Source organism: Mixophyes fleayi, chromosome 5 (genome assembly GCF_038048845.1).
Source record: "Mixophyes fleayi isolate aMixFle1 chromosome 5, aMixFle1.hap1, whole genome shotgun sequence".
NCBI lineage: Eukaryota > Metazoa > Chordata > Amphibia > Anura > Limnodynastidae > Mixophyes > Mixophyes fleayi.
In genome coordinates this window covers 36,608,964-36,631,892 of record NC_134406.1, presented here as the reverse complement: position 1 = coordinate 36,631,892, position 22,929 = coordinate 36,608,964, and the positions used below count along the sequence as shown (strand labels likewise).

The window sequence follows — 22,929 nt, the reverse complement described above, 5'->3', positions numbered from 1 at the left end:
GCACATAAACCACACAGCCTTGTCTTTAGTATCGGCCACGTACATGTGGGTATGGTCAGCCAATGTGATTTTCACGGTGAGCAAAATAATGCATTCCATTTAATTTTCTCACCCGATGGCAGCTTGAAGTCAGTGGCCTGATCGATGAGGAATTCACAGTTGCTAGACTGTACATCAGTAAAATGAAATCTGAGGTGAAGTCCGTGGTGAAGCGTTGCAAACAGCTGGAGAGTACCCAGACTGAGAGTAGTAAGAAAATGGATGAAAACGAGAAGGAACTTGCTGCATGCCAGCTTCGTATCTCTCAGGTAAATCCTGCAAGTCAAAGCTTGTATTGTCTGTGGCTGCTCGATGCATCCTGATATGGGGAACCCTAATGCATCGCATAGAATTTGGGGTTTTTTGTATTGTTTTTCAAAATTATTTTTATTTGGCTTTCTATAAATGGGAAGGGAGTCTGGATGGGTACTGAAAAAAAAAGAAGGTCCAAGAGCAGTGTGTATAGAAATTGAACCATTAATTAACATAGTACGTTAAGTTTGTACAAGAAAAGTGTTTCAATACTTAATAAGGGGTCAAGTTGGAGGGTGGAGATAGGGGTATGTTGTGTAGGTTGCTTGTGAGGTTTCATTGAATTAGATCTATGCAGTCCAAGTACTGGTAATTTGGATTCCGGTGATCACAGGTTATACTGATTTATATGCTCAAGTTTAAGTATTTGCCAGACTTTATTTTAAATGCAATCAGGGCAGGAAGTCGGTCATCTTTTAGTTTGTCACTATTGGGCATCTATCGGCATTGGATCTTGGCATATGCCCTATGGGTCTTGGCGTATGCCTAGCTACATCTGGGATTGGGTATGAAAGAAGTGCGAGAAGCCAGGAGGTAGTTGGTCTAAAGTTACCTTTTTAATAAGCTGATGCATGTCATGCCTGAAGCTAACTAATTCTAGAATAGCTTCACTATATGTGAGACAGGTTGTCCTCCCAGCTGCAGTCCCTCCAACAACCTTTGTTGAGTTTGGATAAATAGACCGAAGTAGGGAAGACACTAAATACCATATAAACATTAGTTAATAGCCATTTTCTTTAATTGGTGTTCATATCGAACTCTGCCCGGCTTTCTTTTATTCAAGATCAATGTTCTTCCCATCTAAGTTGGTGGAGTTCTTCTGGAGGTTGATCTACTTAGACAAAAGGCCTCTAGCATAGAGGATTGGGTTTTGAGACTGGACCTTAGTGTTAAATAGGTGACGGTTATAAGATATTTGTAGAAACTGCTGCTGGAGAGGCTGAAATGTTTACATATTTCAGTGAACTCTGGGAAGGATTGTAAAGGCGCAATGTGTAGGAGAAATTTGCTGCACTTTCACTTACTGAAAGCTCTCTGATCAAGGCCAACTCTATGTGGAAAGGCAGGATCGTTCCATAGCGGGATCATACTATCAAAATTGGCTTTTGGGTTTATACGCTCAGCACAAAATTGCTGTACAGACAGAGAATAGCAGAGTTGGTAACTGTATTATATTTTGGCTATGTCATCTATGTCTGCCCTAGTGTTGGCGAACCAAAATTACAGTTGTTTTGCATAATCTTCTTGCAGCAAGTTGTTTTAAAGCAATTGTCATTTGTACATTTAATTTACTTTAAAAAGGCCATAGCATTTAAAATTTAATTTTTATATTAAACCACTTACTGATCATGTTCACAAGCATATGTTTAAAAGCCCAAGATGTTTGTGATGATGATTATCATGTCCGATGCTACAATAGCTTGCAGTGAGGTTGTTTAAATATCAAAAATATTAAGTCCAGACATATGTTCTTTTGTGAGTGTTACAAATTGAGCAGATGTGAATATGTATGCTGTACTTTAGTTTGAATGCAACTGTTACCAGTGTTGGATTCTAGAATAATTAGAAAAATAAACTGGTACGGAAATGTTTATAAATCTTGTACCATCCAAACTTTTGTCTCTTTAAAGTATGAAGCAAAGATCAAGTCGCTGACGGAGTATGTTCAGAATTTGGAACAGAAGAAGAGGCAGATGGAGGAGTCTGCGGATTCTCTGAATGAAGAGCTTGTCAAGCTGCGGGCGCAAGGTGGGACTCTATACTATTACATTTTATAATCCAACTGTGACAGTCATCACCAACTAAACAGACCAGATATTCTAGAAAACCTGTCATGTATTTGATGTAAACAAGGAGGGGCATCTTGTCATTTCTGAAGGGATGGTAAATCGGCGGCCACCTACGTTATTTGGGTGCATTTTATCTGCATTCTTAACTATAAAACTTGTCCCAATTTTGTAAATGGGGATGAGTTTTGTTTAACTAATCCAAGTGTATTCATTGCACACGTGTACTTTCTGTGCTCAACATTTATCAGCCACAGGAACATTGTTGTTAAGATGCCACTGTATTATGTGTCTTGTTGACCTGGCTAAGATATATATCTGGCTGTAATGGTGGCCTCAGTCTGATATTACTGGACCCTGGCTGACAGCTACGGATTCATCATCCTTTCCTAACCTCCACATCAGTCATTTTGTGTGATTCCTGCATTCTACAAAATCGTGGGACTCTTGCACAGAATTAAAGTCAGAGATGCTTCGGGCCGTCTGACACTTGTCCTCCCAGCCTCCATACTATCCCATTTACTTTCACTGAAGGATCTCTGCTCATAGACACATTGCACTTATGTATTGTGGCAGGTTTCCCGAGGATGAGAACAAATACAACTAAATAGCTTACTTTTGTTCCTCCTGGAACCTATTACTGCCACTGTTTTAAAAAATGACTTCTCTCTATTTTAGTAATTATGGCCTTAATAAAGGTCATGTGAGATTATTATGGTAAAATTAAAGTATTTTTAGTTTATTTATAAACATGTTTATTTTTTCTTTTCACAGAGAAAGTACATGAAATGGAAAAGGAGCATTTAAATAAAGTACAAACTGCAAATGAAGTTAAGGTATGTACTGATGAGATTTGCATATTTATCTTTAAAAAAATTGTGGAACACTTTTATTTGACACTCATGATACACTAAAAATACATCACACTTGTAAAACTATGTCGGTAACACCAAAAGAATGAATACATCCCGTTTTGGGCAAGACATTTGTAGTAAACTAGGCAATCTAGCATTAATATGCCTGGCAGCCCACCCATTAAATTAGTTTCCCAACTCCAGTCCTCAGGGACCCCTAACAGAGCAGGTTTTCCAGGTCACAAGTGAAATAACTAGCACAACCTGTGGATCTTTCAAAATGTGTCAGTCAGTAATGAATACACCTGTGCTCCAGCAAAGAGATATGGAAAACATGCACTGTTAGGGGTCCCTAAGGACTGGAGTTGGGTAACACTGCATTAAATCAAAGCTCCTACTTGGGTTTTCTTAGAACAGCACGGAGAGGGTCATAGATTCAGTAATACAGAAGTTCTTTTTGCTGTTCTGGAGTGTTTTGTTTTTTTTCTTTAGTTTGTTTTTTTCTTTTCTAAAATGGGCAGAACCACTCCTTTGCACAACTTACCACAGTCTCACACGTGTGTGTATACATACACATATGCGCACACACATAAAATGACTAATAATTATTGTTTCTGAGATAAACCTGTCCTTTAACAGTACGAAAAGTGTTTGTTGGTTAATAAAAGCAAAACGTTCTTGTTTTGTAGCATGCCGTTGAACAGCAGATTCAGAGTCATCGGGAAACCCATCAGAAGCAGCTGAGCAGTCTGAGGGATGAGATTGATGCTAAGGAGAAGCTGATCACAGAGCTCCAAGAGTAAGTTCATCAACTGTAGTGCAATGCATGTAATGCTTCTACTGCATGTTTAAATGCTGCAAGTCAAATTTCTATCCCTTACATAATATGTGCATGAACAGCACCATGAGCTTTTACGTAGTATTGTCATTGATCTGTAAGGCGCCATAGTGCTCCTTGGTGCTGTACGTTAGGGTAAACAGGACATACATAAAATAGGGACATGAAAACATTGGGTAGGTATGACTCTGTTTATATGAGAGCTTACAGTCTGGTGGGAAGATGTTAGAGCAGAAACGAGTAACAGTTGTCACTCAGAGTGCAGCTCTATTAGGATGAGCTTTTATTACCCCTAACAGATTTACATTTGTTACTTATCTATATACTGCCAATCATTCACATTGCTTTAGGTCCCATAACCCCACATATAGCATAGATATTCCCTGATTTACAGTTTGTATTAAGCTATTGGGCAGCTGTGTTTGGTCAGGTAATATATAAACACCTGCACAGTTCTGAAATGTTGTTGCTTCTTGCAGTCTAAGTCAGAAGATGATGCTTGAGCAAGAACGGCTGAGAGTGGAGCATGAAAAGTTAAAATTTGCTGATCAGGAAAAAAGCAAAAAACTGCACGACCTCACGTAAGTACATGGTAATATGTAACAGTAAATGTGGTTCTGTAGTTCCTAAATTGAGAAAATGTGTTGGGGAAAGAATAAAAAGCCAAATCTCTGTGGTGAAATGGGGAGACTGTAGGCCAGGCATTTAGTAGCATGAACTGTTATTGGCTGGAATCAGACTGTCACAGAGGCCTTTATAAGCGGTTTATAAGCTCAATTTGCATTCAGACCTGTCCTGCTGTGATTGTCACATTCTCTAATGGTTTGCTATATTTCTCCAGGGTGATGCAGGATAGAAGAGAACAAGCACGACAGGATCTGAAGGGTCTCGAAGAGACAGTGGTAAGCAAAGCATTGCTGATGTATAGTATGGCATTCTCTTACAGCTTCAGTTTACTTTTATATTCATATTAAACCACTCTAATTATAGGCTAAGGAGCTCCAGACGTTGCACAATCTCAGGAAGCTGTTTGTTCAAGATTTGACGACCAGAGTTAAAAAGGTAATCCATGTCCTGTTACTTTATGTCTTACTCTTGCTCTTTGGCCATCCCTATGACTAAGCAGGGTGTTTTCTCTAGAGTGCAGAAATGGATTCAGATGACACTGGGGGCAGTGCGGCTCAGAAGCAGAAGATAAACTTTCTGGAGAATAACCTTGAGCAGCTCACAAAGGTCCATAAACAGGTATGTATGGAGTCCCATCTATAATTGTATCCATTGCGTATGCAAGATGAAGAAGACGACACATAAATGGACCTATAATCTAATTTTCCTCTATAGTTGGTACGTGATAATGCAGATCTGCGGTGCGAGCTTCCAAAGCTGGAAAAACGACTTAGAGCTACAGCAGAGCGAGTTAAAGCCTTGGAGTCTGCTCTAAAAGAAGCCAAAGAAAACGCATCACGTGATCGGAAACGGTATCAGCAGGAGGTTGATCGCATTAAAGAAGCTGTGAGATCCAAGAATATGGCTAGGAGAGGACATTCTGCACAGATTGGTAAATCTATAGTCGATATCTGTAACTCCGTTATGTTTTTCAACTACTGAGAAAGTAGGCATCAGTTAAGATGCCCCAACAGCTTTTGAATGATACCGGTCTCCCTGTTTACAAAAACCTTTAGTGCTCAAGGTTGCTTCTTTTAAAGAACACAGCACATGGAAGTTAAACAACACTACAGGAAATGTAATATTTCAATTCAAAGTTGCAACCCTATGAAAGTGTTTTGAGTTTTTGAACATGTGGTCACTATGGCAACCACAGTCATGACAACGATGTAGTGAGCAGTGTCCTTGGATGCCACTTTTCTTAGCATGTCACAGCTTAAAAACCTCCATATTTGAAGGGGTTAATTTAAGCTGCCAAGAATTGGTTCCTATTCTCAGCACACACATTACAGTTGTCTTTACAACGAAGTTGTTGGTGTCGGATTTGATAAGTGACATGGTATAGTGGGCATGCTGGTTATTAACAGCGTTCTTAACAAATTTCTAGACAGCAATGCTGTGTTTGCTAAGAGGAAGTTGCAAAGTCCAATATATCCGTAAAGTAGAATGTTGTAACAAACCTGTACATTATTGTAATTGTATAGAAGGTATGCAATCTTAAATTAAAACAGCATATCACATAATTTACATTTTTTTCCCTTCTATTTAATAGCTAAACCTATCCGTCCTGGTCAGCACCCAGCTGCCTCTCCAACGCACCCAAATGCAATCCGTGGGGGAACTGTATTCCCTCAGAATAGTCAGCCAGTTCCTATTCGTGGAGGAAGCGTTAAACAAGACAAGATGTAAGCTTTATTTTTTTATCACTCCTATAGTTATGAAATATTTTAAAATTAATATTTGCTTGTAAATTTTAATGCTTTATTAAGAACAGCATATTCTTTCTCTGTATCGCATTCAAAATATCTACATGTATATCTAGGGATTATGTAGGGCCCTCTTACCTCTGTCTGTATTATCCAGTATTGTGTATTACTATGCTTGTTCCCAATTGTAAAGCACTTCGGAATTTGCCGGCGCTATATAAATGATTATTTGCTTGTTTAAGTTAAATCATGAGAACATAATGGTAATGTATACTGTACCACAGTGAGGGATGAAGTGAAATAGCTGGTGGGCTGCGTGCAGCCTTCAGTGGGGCCACACAGAGGAAAGCGGGAGAGCTCAGAGCACTCCCTCCCTCCTCCGGGTACGCTGTGTAACCTCCCTGCACTGTGCAGCGGAGGCCATGTGACACGGAAGTTGGCTGCTCTCCTCCTGCTGAGTCGCAGGTGATTGCTCTGCTGCCTCTGTTGCCCACTGCTGCTATATCGTGTCCAGAAGGCAAGTAAGAGCTTTTTGTACTGGTGTGAAAATTGTTCATTTCAAAGCATCAGATGAAAAAAGTCACTAAAGGCTAATTTTGAATAATCATTATGCAAAGTGCGCATGTAGGTACACAAAAACAGGAGGGCAGTGATACTGAAAACAAAAATAAAGCACTCTAACTAATTGTCTCTGTCTGTGTCTTCCAAACTCCCCAGTGTAACCTACTATTGTAACACAAGGTTGTGTTTGTTTTTGAAAAGAAGCGGTTATAGTGTACCTAGGGCACTCCACACACGCTGTCTCCATTTAATGGTGACTTTTTACATTTTTTGAAAGTTCTTGGAGACTGGGTTGCTCAGGATGCAGCCAGTTACCAGCTAAAGCTGATCTTGCTACCAAGAGCATTTAACTCTTCAATATAAGTGAGGAATCTTTCTTATTCTGCAAAACAAGGCCAAGGAGAGGCAATAATGTCCAAAACAATATGGAGGAAATTGTGCCACCATTTGCAAAATGTGGATGATATGGGTACTGCCACCAAATGTAGAAAAGGGTGACCCACATCCTTACACAACCTGCATCTGCAGCTGTCAAAGATCTTGTGAAGCTTCACTGAAATGAACTAAACATTAATGTATCTCTCCTTATGGACAACAGAAGAAGAGCTACGGGAATCCTACATCCAGGTTGTAGATCATTCCCCATTGAAGTCTCTTTTTGTAGATCTTCCCAAGCTCTTTGTATGGGCATTAATGAAAGTTTGGACATCACTTAGTATCAGTTTTGCTAGAATAATAATTTAAATGGTGTTATACCAGTGTTATACCATTCATTGTTTTTAGGGGTATTTTCTATAAAAAAAAAAAAGTTCCATATTCCTCTCTGATGGCTGCTGTCAAAGTAATGATGAAATCTGGGTACTGGGTAATCTAAAATAGTTACTTTAGATTACTTTGGTGTTCATCCATGGCTTTTAGTTGGGCAAACATTGATGGGTGTATGTGTGTGTGTATGTATAATATATTAATATAAATATATCTATCTATCTATAATATAAATGTCTAGTGGCGTGTGTTAGTCTGTCTGTGTGTGGAAAAAATAAAACCAAGCTGCAGCGCCACCTGCTGGGCAGAGTTATACACTGACCTACTAAATTCTTAGTGTGTGTGGAAAAAAAATTTCAGAAAGGGCTGAAATTTGGTATACTAAGATGTTCTTAATTTGTTAATTGTTAAAAGTGTTTATAAAGATTTAAAAAAAAATATATATATATTTCTTGAAGGAGAAGTGACAGTTGGGAGTGGTTGGTGGTTGCCGGGGGTGACAGTGGGGAGTGGTTGGTGGTTGCCGGGGGTGACAGTGGGGAGTGGTTGGTGGTTGCCGGGGGTGACAGTGGGGAGTGGTTGGTGGTTGAGGACTGGGCTATGGCCCAAATGCATGACAAGAACCTTTTTAACACCTTAAGTAGCTTGATTTGACTAGAATGCATGAGTATCATGCACGGGTTAACTTGTATGTATGTGTGTGTGTATATGTGTGTATATATATATATATATATATATATATATATATATATATATATATATATATATATATATCTCCTCTCTCTCATTAACATTACAATGTTTCTTTTTTTTAATTTTTTTTCTCTCAATTTTGTTCTCTATTTCAGATGCTGAAGGACCTTTGAAGCACTGCTCAGAATGAGGAACGTCAAGTGGTGGTCATTATTGGGATTCACTTACCTTTTGGGGATTGTAGGATTGTTTTTTCAAATTGTAATTTATATCTGGCCTGTACAGCTTCATTATGCCCTTCAATTTTATTTTTTTTGGCAAATTCTTAATGATTTGCAGCAAAACTAGAGTTCACTTTTGATGTATTTGCATATGAAATGTAATTTAAGAACTAGCGCCATCTATTGCACAGTTTGTTATCCATGTCTTACATTTAGTCTGCACTGTGCCAAGTTTGAATGTACGTTGCTGGTCCAGTAGAACCTAGTTACATTTATGTAAATCTTTGTCTTGGGGACATGAAACAAACTTTAACAGTTTAATACACTTCCAGGTTAACCTTTTTAAAGACGGTAACGGACTACTGCTTCGTTATACAAGGGCAGTAGGATGATCTCTTGAAGTGACTTCATTTAACGTCAATGCTAAGCTGAAATACTGTAGTCTGTACAGTGTCTAGCTACTAAAGTGTGCTTTATGATACCTGCCACTGGTCTGGAGTCTTTCTTACCAAATAGAAGGTTTCAGTACATCGGAGGCTACTCTATACCTGCTGCCAAGTGGCTGCCAGTTTAAATAATGTATAGTAACAATATACAGGAGTAAAACTTTTATATATGATAATATGAGTTCTCTGTTTAGAAACATTGAGACTGTCCTGTTCACAAGCACTGATGTATCACAACTTTTACTGGTGTGAAAACATTCTGCTTCATTCTGTTAATAAATGTGTATGGCATCGTCATTGCCTGTTTAGTCATTTTACTGTAAAACAGAGCTTGCACTGGCCGTAGTGTAGCATTTTTTCTTTTTTGTTTTTCTCCTTTGTTTCAATTGCCGTTACCATACCACTTCTACATGTCCGTTTGAACTAAAGAATATACATTCCTTGAAATGACGGTTAATGGAATGATCACATATTTATCTGCACTGGAAAGCAGTCTTTAATGAACATATTAACGCCTTTTCCCTAATTCACATCTGAGACCTTAGAATTGTAGAGCAAGTACGAGTAAACTGGCTTTTTCATGACCTTTTTAAGGCATTTTGTCAGTATGCGTTTTTAGTCTCGTTGGCTGCCTGGAAAGTGTGACTAAGCCTTCAAAAGATTCAAATGTTTGTTGTTTAAGTTGTCATTTTGCACTCTACCTCCTCCTACACGATTAGGCAGTCTCATGCATTTATTATGGAGATTATCCTGTATGCTTTTGATTGTGATGGTTTTCTTTTCATGTAATTATTTGTTTAAATGCACAAGCATATAAAGTAAAAACTATCTAGAGGACTGAAACATACTTGTAACCACTCGCTCTTGTTGAAGTATACCTGTCGCTTACACATTGTGTTGGCCGGACCAATGTTTATAAGAATGTGCCTCATTGGTGTCACTAATTCCCAAGTTAATTGATAGACTGGAGTCTTGTTAATATTGGTCTATCCCACAATATGTAAAGGAGATGGGTGCACTTACAAGGGGGTTAATTTATAAAGATTGCAATCATCAATTTGTGGTGTACACTACTCTTTAAATGCAAGAGGAGCCTTTATCCTACATGTAATGTAAGCCGCAGATGGTCACGTCAAGTAATTGCATGAACTAGTCTATATTGCAGTAAATTAATTGAAATGAGGCTTAATGGTCCATACCTACGTTTACTTGGCTTCTAAGTGGTTTGGAATGGTCATATCTCTCAAATGTCTGTGTTCCATCAGTGTTGCAGTTATCTGCTTTGAATCATATAAGGATGCCTCTAGTTCACATATATACACTCCAGAACTGCAGTTTACTACATAACTTCTACCCAAGAGGCACAAGGAATGACATGTTAACCACTTTAGTGATAATACTGACCTGCTGTAAAACACCGTTAACACAACACTAATCCCCTTGCTGTTTGTTTTTCCTTACACCAGTCTCTGTCCAGCTGCTTGTCTCGGACAGTGTGTAAATGGTCAGATAGGTTTAAAGTACAAAAGCCGACATTTTGTTGACTTGAACCAATATTCATAAAGTTGCAATCATTCAATGTAATAGGAAGCAGTGATAGCCTGGAGAATGCAGCCTGTGTATTCAGTGAGAACCAATAACATCACAAAGTGCCTCAGTGATGTATGTCACTGGTTCCTAGTGAATTGATGGGCTGAATTCATCCCATGTGACGGTCGATGGATGCACTTTAACACAGAGACCTGCCAATGCACATCACACTAACAGGAAGCAGAATATTTTCCTTTGTGCCTCTGTCATCTACATTTGTATTTTTTTTTGTTCGTTATGTTTAGACAAACTTCGTGATATCAGGATTTCTGTTTTGCTCTGTCATGAAATTGAATGGTTGAAATAAACATTATACTAAAGCCTACACTATGGAATAGCAGAATTGTTTTTTTCCCAAGCATAAATGGTAACTGCTTTTAGTTATTTTAGAATATTCTTTTGGGCAACCTTATTTTCTACATGAGAACCTCTTTTTAGTTTGTCTCTTATGTCCATGTATTTTCTTGCCACTTTTGTATGGGAAATGGTAAAACAGTACAACCATGGTATGTTAAACTCTATTTATTCATGGTGATCAACTAAATTATTTGCATTATTTAAAAACTATGGACTATTACTGAACATCTGTCATTAATACAGTTTACCAGTAAAAGGTCTCAGCGGGTTAATTCCAATACATTTATCCACCTCAACATTGGGACGGTTAAAATGCCATTAAAGTCAAACTTTCTGCATGCTGTAAATGTATCTGTGTTTAAAATAAAAACTTCAAATCAAGTATACTTTGTTTTCTGGGTAATTAGTTGTTCTGATCATGTTAGTGTCATGCATACTGTGTAGGATTTCTCTGCGGAGAATGGTTTGCCAAGGTGAAATATGGTGGCTCAGAAAGGGTTAATGGCTCATGACAGTACAGGGTCTCTTAGGGAGAATGCGGTCTGATATGCCGCTGTACCAATGTAGCATCTGATGGCTGTGAAAGAATTGGTGGCTAAACACAATTTTGCAAATTCCAATACATCACGGTGGCTTAGTGGTTAGCACTTCTGCCTCACATCACTGGGGTCATGAGTTCGATTCCCGACCATGGCCTTATCTGTGATGGAGTTTGTATGTTCTCCCCGGGTTTCCTCACACTCCAAAAACATGCTAGTAGGTTAATTGGCTGCTATTAAATTGACCTTAGTGTGTGTGTGTGTGTGTGTGTGTGTGTGTGTGTGTGTGTGTGTGTGTGTGGGAGATTTAGACTGTAAGCTCCAATGAGGCAGGGACTGATGTGAGTGAGTTTTCTGTACATCGCTGCGGAATTAGTGGCGTTATAGAAATAAATAGATGAAAATGATAGGGGTGCCTTTTTAAACATGACAACATTTAATATGAATGGTGATATGGTGGCAGTGTCTCTCATTGGCATTGTATAGGAGCAATTTTTTCTTGTATGTGAGAATTTCCAGGTTCCTCATTACTAATATCAGCATGTTTGATAATACAGTCTAAATTCCCTAGAACGCACACACTATTGTCCGTTAAGAAGCCAATTAAACAACCAGTATGGTTTATTGACCTCGGGAGGAAACCCACGCAAACACGGGGAGAACATACAAACTCCACACAGATAGGGCCCTGGTTGGAATCGAACCCATGACCCCAGTGCTGTGAGGCAGAAGTGCTAACCATTGGGGAGTAAAACAAACAAGTATTAAAATAAATGCAAAAAATAAACAAACAATGAACAAAAAACACAAGAGTTTCAGAATATATTTAGGGGTAATAATCGTGGCATAGGAGTTAAGGTCCAGTTCCTTTGTTAAGTTATCCTCCCCACACAGCCATCTATCATTATATAATCAAAAGTAAAGTAAATAAACATCAAACAAGAATGTGAAATTGAATTGGGTACCCAAAATAATTATTCCCTGTTAAAGTGACGTATTGCAAAGTTTGTAAAATTTGTTATGATCACATAGGTATAAAAGACACTCCTTTCATTAAGAAGAATTAGAATTGTGTGTGGGGGTTGTTATTGGTTTAAGTATATTTTTCCTATAACTATGTGGGTATAGTGATATCCGTTTACAAGAAATATCTGACAGGCAAAATCTCCTAAATGTTACACTGGATGAAGAAAACACTTCAAGCTTTGTACCCACTGGTGTTTTCCTTTTTTTTTTTTTTAATCAGGTGAATGTCTTTTTCAACTGTGTTGTAACATGCCAAACACACTGAACGGAACAAGTAGCATTCAAAAACATCAAAATATTGTCCTCATCACACCTTTGAGTGCATAATTCAGATCACTAGTGAATGTTCCATAAGTTGACATAACAAGGTTTATCAATAATACTGGCAATATTTTTATTAAATTTGTGCAAATAATCTTAGACTACATCACACTTGGATAGTAACAAGCAGGGCAGCCATCTAATGTCAGACCACAATCGGAAATCAGACCCAATGTTATAAATTTACCTATAATATCCTGTTATTTGTATTATTGAGTTATAACTTGGTCACCAGTGTGTACACAAATAAATTAAAGCTCACCCAGCTGCTAACAATGCATTGCACTATTAAGTATCCAGAGCCAACTCTGCATATTAAAGTATTGGAACACAAGTTGGGATGACAGCATGTCTCCAGTATGTAATGGAACAGATAAGCAGCAAGTAGTTATTCTACACTCCCATCCTCTTGCAGGCTCCAAGGACAGGAAACTAGCATGGCATGTTCAGACTTCCCCTTCAGCTGTTGGTGACTAGTGTGTAATAGAGAGCTTTGTTTGGGAAGATTTAAGAATTTGTGAGTCACCTAAAAAAAATTTATACAAGGAAAGTTTATAACTATGTTTTCATGGAATATTAGCTCCCAGTCATTCTCCTTTCTGTACCTGGTTTTATTTAAACATGAGAAAAACAACTTGTTTATTTTTCACTTGATGCACTTTATGATTCTTAAACAAAAAGTGCAATTTTGAGGGAGGTATAAGTCTAAGGGGCATATTCAATTGTTTTGAATCCCTCCGGCGTTAAAACTATTACAGTTATTACGGTAATAAGCTGATTTCAGCTCCGGGAGCTGCGAGCTGAAATCCAGCGAGAAAACTACCGTAATAAAGGTATTTACGCGCACTATTATCGTAATAACGGTAATAGTGCGTGGAGCGCGGGATTTTTGCCATTTCCGCCAATAATTGAATATGCCCCTAACTTTGTGTTAAACTAGTGAATCTGTACCACTGAAGGCAGCCAGCTGAGAAGCATTGTTTTCAGCCGTTAAGCATACAGCCATTGGGGACCATCATGGAAATTGGTCGCAGGTAAAACAAAAACCAAAAAAACACCAAAACAATCCTAGTTAAATGCACTAATCGGATTACTCTGATTATTTGGATCATCAATTCCTTTCACACCAGTGTTACTGTAGACATAGGTTGCAAATGGCTGTTACAGATATAAATGTCTAGATTGTGCAGATGAGGATTGTAGGAGACGTTATAGTTTGTAAGTGTGCATTGCAAAAATAATGTTCCTCAAACCATTCCTGAGCAATATTCGTGTGGCAGGGCGCTTTATCCTGCTCAAAGAGGACACTGCCTCCCATAGTGCATCCTGTGGCCATCTCTGTCCCAGGTAAACGACACACATGCACCTTCCGTCCACAGGATGTATAAGAACATGTGATTAATCAGGCCAGGTCACCTTCTTCCATTGCTCCATGGTCCAGTTCTGGCGCTCACATGCCCATTGTAGGCACTTTTGGCAGTGGACAGTGGTCAGCATGGGCACTCTGACTGATCTGCATCTACGCAGCAAGTTGCTATGCGCTCTGTGTTCTGACACCTTTCTATGATTGGCAATTTGTGCTACAGTAGCTCTTCTGTGGGATTGGACCAGACAGATTAGCCTTTACTCCACACGCGCATCAATGATCCTTGGGCTCCAATGACCCTGTCACTGGTTGTCCTTCCTTGTACTACTGGGTACCGGGAGCACCCCACAAGACCTGCCATTTTGGAGATGCTCTGACCCAGTGGACTATCACAATTTAGCCCTTGTAAAAAATGCTCATATCCTTCCGTTTGCCCATTTTTCCTGCTTCCAACACATCAACGTCAAAAATGGCTGTTCACTTGCTGCCTAATATATCCCCACCCCATGGTAGGTGCCGTTGTAACTAGATAATCAATGTTATTTACTTCACTTGTCAGTGGTTTTAATGTTGTTCCTGATCAGTGTATGTATACATTAAAGTTAAAATAAGAATTGTATAATGAAGGTGAATATTTGCTGCTGGGAAATAGAGATGCTCGGTGACCCCAGTTATATTGTTAGAGCATTACAGCGGGGGGGATTCCATCACATTCCCTGTTTTGCTCACACAATCAACTTGGTGGTACAGAACTGTTTAAAAAAATGACAATGACATGCAGGAGATGCTGTCTGTGTCCTGAAAAATTTTGGGTCATTTTCAGGACTGTGCAACAGCATGTAGGAGAATGCAGCAGCTGCAAGAAGACTAGACTTTGAGGGGGAATGTACTTGTCCAGCGAAGTATTCACCTATGAAGAAAGTGCAGACACGGTTAGCTTGAGTCAAGTGATTGCCTTAATTATACTTTTGAGAAGGAGCTAGAGAAATTGAAAGAGGGAATTAAACTAAACAAATCCGCTAACTATATTGTAATTGTAGATTGAGTACTTCATTCGCTTTGCCAGGATCAAAGAGCTATTAACATCTTGTAATGACGTCTCCTCCTTCAATTTCTCTGGCAACTGGTTCTAGGAAAAAACCGTGACAGCTCTGTCATAAAATGAACTACAAATTCAATGAAGAAGGCCGTTACCTGCAATTACATCAAAGTATACAGACTTCTGTGATGATAGATTCCAGCGGGGATGAATTAGTATTGTTTGAGGAAGATGTACACAATGATGAGGGTGAATATGATGGCAGTGTACATTGCAGGTGCTGAAATCTAGCTAAAAGAAGGGAGCTGCCTGGTAATATTTTGGGTAGAATGGCATCTTGGCAATTTTATCTCTTTTTTTTTTTACAGTAAACTTTCATCTTTTTTAGAGAGGTTGTTTTTTTTTTTATATAAAAAGGTACAAGTTTTTTTTATTTAATTTTTTTTCCCCTGACTTAAAACCACTATGCACTTGAACATAGGTTTTAGCACATGAGGTAGAGGGATTAGTATCATGACTGAGACTGGAGAGTGATGACAACAAGGTCACCCCTCCTTGTTTCTGTATGAGCTATGGCACAGTACAATGTCACTGGAGACTTTAAAGAACACTGACCGCCCTATTACAATTTCTGTTTCAGCACTGAACCCTGCCACCTCTCCTGTTTCTGAGTGAGCTATGGTACAGTAAAATGTAACTGCAGATTTAGACCAAGCCAGCCAGCCCTATAATTTCTATTTCAGCACTGACTCTTAGCAATGGAGCACTCCTCTGTCTGTTACCTATATAACACAGTAGAATTTGACTGCAGAATTACACCAACCCTGACAGCACTAGTATTTGTGTTTTCCCGCAATGCGAATTGACACTGGAGCTCTCCTTTCTGTGTGTTACCTATATAACACAGTAGAATTGGACTGCAGAATTACATCAACCCTGTAAGCACTAATATTTGTATTTTACTGCAATGAGAATTAGCAATGGAGCTCTCCTGAATGTCACTGATTACTTTGTTGAACACTGCTACCACCCTCCTCTTTCAATTCTATAACTTTGCCTACCCAACTGCTCTACACTCTGCGCTATACCTTCTGTGTCCCTCTCTCAAATGGCGCTAGATCGCTGTGGAGTGTGGTATTTATAGATTCCAAAACTCCCGAGATCCGACGACGTAATAATGAAGTTTTGCCTCGTCTGTTGGTTGTTTGTGAATTCTGTGATAGTTCTTTTAGAGTTCCTTTTGGTGGTTCTGCAGAATGTGCATCTGTTGCAATGGTAGAAGATTGTATGCTGGCACCATAAATTGGTATCACATAGTACAAGCCATTAGAGAAAACAATGGAATTGCGCACTGTGAATTTGGGCACGATTAAAAAATCTAAAGCTTCTTTTCTTTTTTTTCTTTTTTTTTTTGCCGTAAAAGGCATTACACTATATCTAAAAACATTTTTGGGAGCTTACAGATTTCTTAGGTTAAAGGGAAAACTCTGCACTCAAATCTATATTCCTATTAGAGATGGGCGGGTCCGGTTCTCCGAGAACCGAACCCACCCGAACTTTGGGTATCCGAGTACCGAGCTGAGCAGCTCGGTACTCTCCCGCCCATTCCGAATCCAAATCGAGGCCGAACGTCATTGTGACGTCGTCGGATCTCGGGGCTCGGTTCTCGCGATACTTCAACTTTATAAATACACGCCTCCACAGCAATCCATCGCCATTTGACAGAGGGAGAGAGCAGGGTGTAGTCATAGGCTAATTAGAGCAGGGACAGAGAATACAATATTGTTCTTGCAATTGCTCTAACCAAAATCGCTAGTGCAGAGAGGAGGATAGAGGTTTATTATTTTTTCTTCATATTTGGCACTCCCCAGCGCTTTTGGGGTGTCCCCCATAATTGTGCATAAATATTTCTGGCTGTCAAAAGTCATATCTGTCAGCAGTATCTACTAAATAATTTTTAGCACTCCTCAGTGCTTTTGGGGTGTCCTCCCTAATTGTGCATTAATATTTCTGGCTGTCAAAAGTCATATCTGTCAGCAGTATCTACTAAATAATTTTTAGCACTCCTCAGTGCTTTTGGGGTGTCCTCCCTAATTGTGCATTAATATTTCTGGCTGTCAAAAGTCATATCTGTCAGCAGTATCTACTAAATAATTTTTAGCACTCCTCAGTGCTTTTGGGGTGTCCTCCCTAATTGTGCATTAAGATTTCTGGCTGTCAAAAGTCATATCTGTCAGCAGTATCTACTAAATAATTTTTAGCACTCCTCAGTGCTTTTGGGGTGTCCTCCCTAATTGTGCATTAATATTTCTGGCTGTCAAAAGTCATATCTGTCAGCAGTATCTACCAAATAATTTTTAGCACTCCTCAGTGCTTTTGGGGTGTCCTCCCTAATTGTGCATTAATATTTCTGGCTGTCACAAGTCATATCTGTCAGCAGTATCTACTAAATAATTTTTAGCACTCCTCAGTGCTTTTGGGGTGTCCTCCCTAATTGTGCATTAATATTTCTGGCTGTCAAAAGTCATATCTGTCAGCAGTATCTACTAAATAATTTTTAGCACTCCTCAGTGCTTTTGGGGTGTCCTCCCTAATTGTGCATTAATATTTCTGGCTGTCAAAAGTCATATCTGTCAGCAGTATCTACTAAATAATTTTTAGCACTCCTCAGTGCTTTTGGGGTGTCCTCCCTAATTGTGCATTAATATTTCTGGCTGTCAAAAGTCATAACTGTCAGCAGAATCTACTAAATAATTTTTAGCACTCCCCAGTGGTTTGCGCTCAGAATGGATTCAAAGCAGTCCACATATGATCTGAATGAGCAACCAGGTTCTGTCACCAGTCCTGATGTTAGTGTTCCCAGTACGTCATCTGGCCAAGGCGATGTCAAACAACAGAGTGTTTTCAAATTAGTGCAAAAAACAAAAAACAAAAAAAAATTTACTGTATTGAAGCGAAAAAGAAGTGTAACTGAGCAAAAGTTAAGTGACGATAAAAGAAAAATTGCAAGCATGCCATTCTACACACGCAGTGGCAAAGAGAGAATGAGGCCTTCACCTTTGGCTATTAGTAGCAGATCCCAAAAAGTTACCCAGCCTACAATTGGTGCACAACTACTGTTACGCGTCAAAGCCGAGCTGCAAGATAACAGTGAGGCATTACAGGAGAATATTTGCTCTGATTCACAAATGACAACAATCCCTGTGGAGAGTCCATCCAACAGTGGGATGTCTAATCGTGAGCATTCTGCTGATGTGTGCCTTAATAGCCCGAGTGTAGCCGGTGATACCCAAATTGAGGATGCCACTTTGGAATTAGAAGAGGATGAGGGGGAGATTTGTGTAGGCGACGAGGGCGCTAATGATGATGTTGATGAGGATGAGGTTGTTTGTGTAAGTCCTGCACCAGTGGCAGCAGTTCTGGCACGTGACAAGAAAAAGGCCATTGTCATGCCTAGGCATAAAACAAAAAAATCCACTTCTTATGTGTGGAATTATTTCTACCCAAATCCAGACAACAATTGTATAGCCATTTGTAGTGTATGTGAAGCCACAGTCAGTCGAGGGAGGGACCTTAACCATCTTGGAACCTCGTCTATGTTACGCCATTTAACGAGAGTTCATGGCAAAGTGTTGGGAAAAGCTGAAAGTTCTTCCCAAAAGAATACAAGCACTCCCTCATCAGCTAAGACCCTCCGCTCACCGACATACCGACGGCTACAAAATACACCCACCACACCATCCTCATCAATATCCTCAGTAGCGCTCGGAGTTAGCCCGGCATCCCACTTAAGGCTGGATGACTCCGGCACTATTATTGATTCCTCTGAAGAAAGCGTTAGTCGTGCTGCTGCTGTTGCTGCTGCTGGGGGTGAATCGTCATCCCAGAGGCAGGTTAATAAAATGAGCAGTCCTACATTTCAGCAATTAACTGTGAAACAATCATTTGCGAGGGGAAGCAAATATGACAGCAGTCACCCAGTCGCCAAGCGAATCACAGACGCCATGGCTGCAATGTTAGTGTTAGATCTGCATCCAATCTCCACAATAAACGCAGCTGGTTTTTTTACAGTTAATTGAGGTTTTGTGTCCGCGTTACAGAATTCCATCGCGACACCATTTCTCCCGTAAAGCTATTCCACAACTATACCAAAAAGTGTGTAAAAATGTAGAGATTGCGCTGAAAAATGCCATTCTGCCCACTGTTCACTTAACCACAGATATGTGGACAAGTGGAAGTGGCCAAACCAAAGACTATATGACTGTGACAGCCCACTGGGTTGGTCATTCACCTTCACCAGCAGGAACAGCAGCAGCATGTACACCACTACGTAACATTTGTCACAGGCAGGCCACTCTTTGTATCACCGGCTTCACTAACAGGCATACGGCTGACAATTTGTTACGCAAACTGAGAGATGTGATTGATGCATGGCTTATACCACTCGGACTCTCCCCAGGGTATGTAATTTCAGATAACGCCAACAATATAGTGCGAGCATTACAGCTGGGTGATTTCCAATATATTCCCTGTTTTGCTCACACCATCAACTTGGTGGTGCAGAGCTTCCTACGAAATAACCGTGAGGTGCAGGAGATGCTTTCGGTGGCCCGTAAAATTTCAGGCATTCAGCCACAGCATGTAGGAGATTACAGCAGCTCCAAGAGCAGTTTAACTTGCCCTGCCACCAACTTAAGCAAGAGGTGGTAACTCGGTGGAATTCCACCCTGTACATGCTTCAGAGGATGGAGGAACAGCGCAAAGCCATCCAAGCATATTGCACAAGTCATGACATTGGGAAAGGAGGGGGGATGTATTTCACTCTTGCACAGGGGGGTGCTGTGCAAGGTGCTGAAACCATTTGAAGTTGTGACATGTGAGGTCAGTGCAGACTCTGCTAGTTTGAGCCAAGTCATTCCTTTAATTAGACTATTGGAAAAGCAGCTTGAGAAAATGAAGGAGGAGCTGAAAGCAAGCAATTCAGCAAAGTATGTTGGCCTTGTCGATCAAGTTCTTAATTCGCTTCACAATGATCCTCGAGTTATTAAGATCTTGAACTCTGATCAGTACGTTTTGGCCACTGTGCTTGATCCAAGGTTTAAAACCTACATTGAGTCTTTACTTGTAAATGAGCGAGATGTGAACTTTTGCAAGGAGCTATTGCTCAGCAAGTTGGCCGCTGAACTGGGCCTCGGCTTGACGACGTGTCCTCCTTCACTTTCTCAAGCTGTTGCTCGTAAAAAATTAAATTTCCAAAAAAGAAGCAGGGAAGACACAGGGGGCAGACCAGAACAATTTAACATCTGGGCTGGTTTGAAGGATTTTTCAAAAAAATGTGTCACTTTGCCCATAACTCCATCCAATATGAGTATAAACATGCAAAGGATGGTGGAGGATTACTTTTAAGAGGTAGTTGATATGGAAATGTCAGACAGTCCCTTTCCTTACTGGGAAGAAAAGCAGGCCATTTGGAAACCCATGTACAAACTTGCTTTGCAATACCTAAGCTGCCCACCCTCCAGTGTGTACTCTGAACGAGTGTTCAGCACAGCAGGGAACTTAGTCAGTGATCGCCGTAGAAGGTTACTTCCCAAAAATGTGGAGAAAATGATGTTTATAAAAATGAACTACATCTTCCACGAGGAAGGCCTTCACCATCCAAGACATCCAAGCACTGACTGTTCTCTAATGGCGGATTCAAGCGGCGATGAATTGATAGTCTGTGATGATGACGTACACACTGATGAGGGTGAGGATTAAGCTGAAGATGATGCCGATAACATCTTTTTAAAACTTTCTATGTAAGTGTAGGGTGCAATCTACCCCCAAAGAGGAAAGGGACTTGTGGCATTTCCATATACCATCTTGAAAGGCTGCTGTTAGGGCAATTTATCCTTAAGGGTAGGGTGTCATAGACAGAGTGACCCTAAACTGGCTTTGTCCATTTTTCATAATATTGTACAGTCTATAATGGCTGAATTTTTGGGTATTTTATACAAGTGGAGGGGGGCCTAGAGAGACCGAAACCAAACTGGCTTTTTCCATGTCAATTAATATTGTACAGTCTATAATGACTGAATTTTTTGGTATTTTATACAAGTGGAGGGGGGCCTAGAGAGACAGAGTGACCCCAAACTGTCTTTCTCCATGTCAATTAATATTGTACAGTCTATAATGGCTGAATTTTTTAGTATTTTATACAAGTGGAGGGGGGCCTAGAGAGACAGAAACCAAACTGGCTTTCTCCATGTCAATTAATATTGTACAGTCTATAATGGCTGAATTTTTTGGTATTTTATACAAGTGGAGGGGGGCCTTGAGAGACAGAAACCAAACTGGCTTTTTCCATTTCTTTACATATTTAACTATAAGTGTAGGGTGTAATATACATTCAAAGACGATGGCTGCATTGCCAATATGCATAGATGGAGAGGAAGACAATCTGTTTTGTGTGTAGAATAGGCCTACCAACGAAGAATTAAACTGTTTTTTTTGGATGATTTATTACCTCAACAATTAGATTACTTGTCTCTAAAACAGTTGGAGCACTAAATTGGGTTAATTTAGGCCCAAAAACATGGATTTTCCAAAAAAATAGCAAAACAAAACCAAACAAAACCAAAACCAAAACCAAAACACGCAATGGCGGTTTTGCAAAACCAAAACCAAAACACGACGGTAATCCAGATCCAAAACCGAATCCAAAACCAAAACACGGGGGTCAGTGACCATCTCTAATTCCTATAGCCATGCACTGATATTCTGTTTTGCCACCTTTGTCCTGCAGATGGCAGCATCTTGCTATAAAACTGTAGTTCTCAACATTGGAATGTGCAAAAAAATATTCTGAAGGGCGTTGACACTAAGTCAATGTTGATTTTCATTGTATTCTGCTAAAAAGAAATAAACAATGAGCAGCATAAAAACATTGTACCGAAGAGATCATAAGCCTATACAAGCTGCTATTAGTTACAATTTCTGACTGCGCAGACTATTTACTTTTAATTAACCTTTTTTCTATTTGCACTGTACAGCTGCTCTGGAGTGAATCTTGAACTCTTCTTTGACAGCATGTTTACCATCTACAAAGTACAAGTATTCGCCGCTGCCACACATGAGCTTAATGACTATTTAATAGCTTTGCATATTTTATGCTTTGGAAGTTATAATTCAACAGTTTTGTGTCTTTTATTTTAAAAAGAACATGAACATCGAAATATTTTTGTTTACACAAGCAATAAAGTTAGATAAATGACACCGTTTAATGTGACATGATTTTAGGTTTTGCTACACTGGCGAACGAATTAGTAACAGATCCTGCACAGTTCTGCTGAACTTCAATGCCAGGTGTCACTGGGCAAAGGTCCCTAGAGGGTAATATCAGCAATAATTAGAGAAATCCCCCACACACACCGGACTTTCCAACGAAAACAACTTTTTATTAAAGTGTCACTTCCACACACCTGCTGTTGGGGGAAAAGGCCATGTGCGGTTTTGAAACCTCACATTGATGAAAGTTATTGCATTGAGAAGTTTGTTGTGGACTACTGAGAACTCTGAGATCGGTCACAAGCAGCTTGTCTGCCCATCTATATTTAATGGTGCATTATGGGACTGACTATTTTTGCTGCTGAATGGCACACTGTGAAGCAGGCAACTTTGGGAGAAAAGTGCAGCACTCGGAGGCAGGTATAACACATCCCATAGGGGACCAGGCTACACAAGCCGTTTGCAACCAAACACAGAGCACTGTTGTCATTTTAGTCCTAGCTTAAATGAAACATTTCTTCTGGTACTTTGGGG

At 39.7% G+C, this 22,929-nt stretch overlaps 1 protein-coding gene across 1 annotated transcript in view; it reads left to right on the top strand.

Annotated features, from left to right (window-relative positions):
* KIF5B (kinesin family member 5B) overlaps positions 1 to 11,216 on the top strand; it is a 41,168-nt gene extending 29,952 nt beyond the window's left edge. The window contains exons 16-26 of the mRNA XM_075212046.1: positions 123 to 308; positions 1,983 to 2,100; positions 2,913 to 2,974; positions 3,682 to 3,791; positions 4,310 to 4,411; positions 4,672 to 4,732; positions 4,821 to 4,892; positions 4,971 to 5,075; positions 5,172 to 5,388; positions 6,049 to 6,181; positions 8,377 to 11,216. Of these exons, the coding sequence (XP_075068147.1) occupies positions 123 to 308; positions 1,983 to 2,100; positions 2,913 to 2,974; positions 3,682 to 3,791; positions 4,310 to 4,411; positions 4,672 to 4,732; positions 4,821 to 4,892; positions 4,971 to 5,075; positions 5,172 to 5,388; positions 6,049 to 6,181; positions 8,377 to 8,383 (1,173 nt within the window). The 3' untranslated portion in view covers positions 8,384 to 11,216. The remainder of the gene's footprint in view (positions 1 to 122; positions 309 to 1,982; positions 2,101 to 2,912; positions 2,975 to 3,681; positions 3,792 to 4,309; positions 4,412 to 4,671; positions 4,733 to 4,820; positions 4,893 to 4,970; positions 5,076 to 5,171; positions 5,389 to 6,048; positions 6,182 to 8,376) is intronic.
* Positions 11,217 to 22,929: the final 11,713 nt, after the last annotated feature.